We start from the raw sequence: 2,853 nt of genomic DNA on the forward strand, positions 1-2,853 counted from the left end.
TTACTGACTGGTAACGGGATGGCAACCCTCGGTGTCGCGCCTGTACCGGGGACCGGCAACGGGATCACAACCCTCAGTGTTGCGCCCGCACCGTGCTCAGTCAGTGAGCGCACCGGCCATCCCTATATAGGATCCGAACCCATGGCAGGAGCACCGCTGCGCTCCCAGCGCCGCACTCTCCATTCATGTCTTTCCAACATCATTGTTTGAAATACTTCTCCTATACTCTTGTTCCCTTTTGATGGTAATTCCTTCATTACACATTCAAGAAAGATACCTACAAAATATAAAGAATCATAGGTTTCCAATTAATAACAGTACATAAGCAAACATATCACACTGAAAAACATGGTATTACATCAAAAATAATACTTATATTGAACAGACTTATGAAACTTCACAACCGTAAAATTCTTTTTCAAGAAGACAGAAGGAATAGGATTCTTTAATAAACAAAAGGTGATTACATGTAATTCAAATTAATAGTAGGGAAGCCTATTTTCAAACAACCTACAGCCAAGACACTCACTTTGCACAAAGCTATGTCAGCCCTGAAAGAGAAAGGGATTTTTACACCATGAACTCAACTGGCAAAAAACACTTGGCTTATTAATTCTTTGCCTGCTTGTTTTATCATGGGTTGCTAGAATGTTTTATTGATTTTCATTATGATTTACATATGATGGTTTTTCAGCATGCATTATGCAATATAACATTCACACACCACTTGTTAATATCGCAAAATGCTCTGTATGGTTATAGATTGTTTTATAACAGGTATTTAGAAAAATAATGTTTTTTGACATTGTTTTATTGAGTTCTTCCTTGTTTGTTCAGTGCTATTATTGTTTTGCTATTCAAAACTGCCACTTTAATCACTCATTACATGAATTTTTGGTGGATTATTTCTTATAATAATATATCATATTCTGTATTAACATTTCTTTGTATATAATAAATATCCATGTGGTGTTTGCCAGTTGGGTTCATGGTGTAAAAATCCCTTTCTCTTTCAGGGCTGACGTACCTTTGTGCAAAGTGAGTGTCTTAGCTGTAGGTTGTTTGAAAATAGGCTTCCCTACTATTAATTTGAATTACATGTAATCACCTTTTGTTTATTAAAGAATCCTATTCCTTCTGTCTTCTTGAAAAAGAATTTTACGGTTGTGAAGTTTCATAAGTCTGTTCAATATAAGTATTTTTGATGTAATGCTATGTTTTTCAGTGTGATATATTCACTTACATACTATAATTAATTGGAAACCTATGATTCTTTGTATTTTGTAGATATCTCTCCTAAATGTGTAATGGAGGAATTACCATCAAAAGGGAACAAGAGTACAGGAGACGTATTCCAAAGAATGATGTTGGAAAGCCATGACATTGAAGACTTTTCCTTCAGGGAAGACCAGAAAAATATACATGACATTGAATGTCAGTGGAGAGATTATGAAGGAAATTACAAAGGAGTGCCTATGACCCTAAAAGAAAGTCTCACTGGTAGAAGAGATCAACATGTTAGAAGGCATGCAGGAAAAATGCCTGATAAGACTCATTGTGGGTTTATCTTTCCGTTACAACTGCCTGAACTGCAGCTGTCTCAGTCTGAATGGAAAGTTTATGAATGTAATCAAATTGAGAAGTCTATGAAAAAGGGATTTTCAGTTTCACCAGTTCAAGGAATTTGTTCCAGTGTCAAAACTCTCATTTTTAAAAAGGATGGGAATGACTTTATCTATCCTTCATTACTCTCACAAGGACAGAGAGCCAACACTTGGGAAAAACCTTACAAATGTAATGAATGTGGCAAGGTTTTCAGTTGTCTTTCACACCTTGTAAGTCATCAGGTAATCCATACTGGAGAAAAACGTTATAAATGTCATGAATGTGGCAAGGTCTTCAGTTATCCTTCAAGTCTTATAAATCATCAGAGAGTTCATACTGGAGAGAAACCTTACAAGTGTAATGAATGTGGCAAAGTCTTCACTCAAAATTCAAATCTTACCACACATCAGAGAATTCATACTGGAGAGAAACCTTACAAGTGTAATGAGTGTGGCAAAGCATTTCGTACAAATTCAAAACTAACAACCCATTACATAATCCATACTGGAGAAAAACCTTTCAAATGTGATGAATGTGGCAAGGTCCTCAGTAATTCTTCAAGCCTTGCATATCATCGGAGAGTTCATACTGGAGAGAAACCTTATAAGTGTAATGAGTGTGGCAAAGTGTTTAGTATTAGTTCAAATCTAACTACTCATCAGGTAGTTCATACTGGAGAGAAACCTTACAAGTGTAATGAATGTGGCAAAGTCTTCACTCAAAATTCAAATCTTGCAACGCATCAGAGAATTCATACTGGAGAGAAACCTTACAAGTGTAATGAGTGTGACAAAGCCTTTCGTACACATTCAAAGCTAACTACCCATTGTGTTATCCATACTGGAGAAAAACCTTTCAAATGTGATGAATGTGGCAAGGTCCTCAGTAATTCTTCAAGCCTTGCAAATCATCGAAGAGTTCATACTGGAGAGAAACCTTATAAGTGTAATGAGTGTGGTAAAGCCTTTAGTATTAGTTCAAATCTAACTACTCATCAGGCAATTCATACTGGAGAGAAACCTTACAAGTGTAATGAATGTGGCAAAGTCTTCACTCGAAATTCACATCTTGCAAAACATTGGAGAATTCATACTGGAGAGAAACCTTACAAGTGTAATGAGTGTGGCAAGGCCTTTCCTCAAAATTCAAATCTTACCACACATCAGAGAATTCATACTGGAGAGAAACCTTACAAGTGTAATGAATGTGGCAAGGCCTTTCGTACAGATTCAAAGCTAACTATCCATC

General features: G+C 36.4%; 1 protein-coding gene across 1 annotated transcript in view; it reads left to right on the forward strand.

Annotated features, from left to right (window-relative positions):
* The first annotated feature begins 1,435 nt into the window (after positions 1–1,435).
* Positions 1,436–2,853, forward strand: part of LOC103607927 (zinc finger protein 347-like) — a 2,824-nt gene continuing 1,406 nt past the window's right edge. The window contains exon 1 of the mRNA XM_008592386.1: positions 1,436–2,819. Within this exon, the coding sequence (XP_008590608.1) occupies positions 1,476–2,819 (1,344 nt within the window). The 5' untranslated portion in view covers positions 1,436–1,475. The remainder of the gene's footprint in view (positions 2,820–2,853) is intronic.

This window comes from Galeopterus variegatus, unplaced genomic scaffold (assembly GCF_000696425.1).
Source record: "Galeopterus variegatus unplaced genomic scaffold, G_variegatus-3.0.2 Scaffold7855, whole genome shotgun sequence".
NCBI classification, from domain to species: domain Eukaryota; kingdom Metazoa; phylum Chordata; class Mammalia; order Dermoptera; family Cynocephalidae; genus Galeopterus; species Galeopterus variegatus.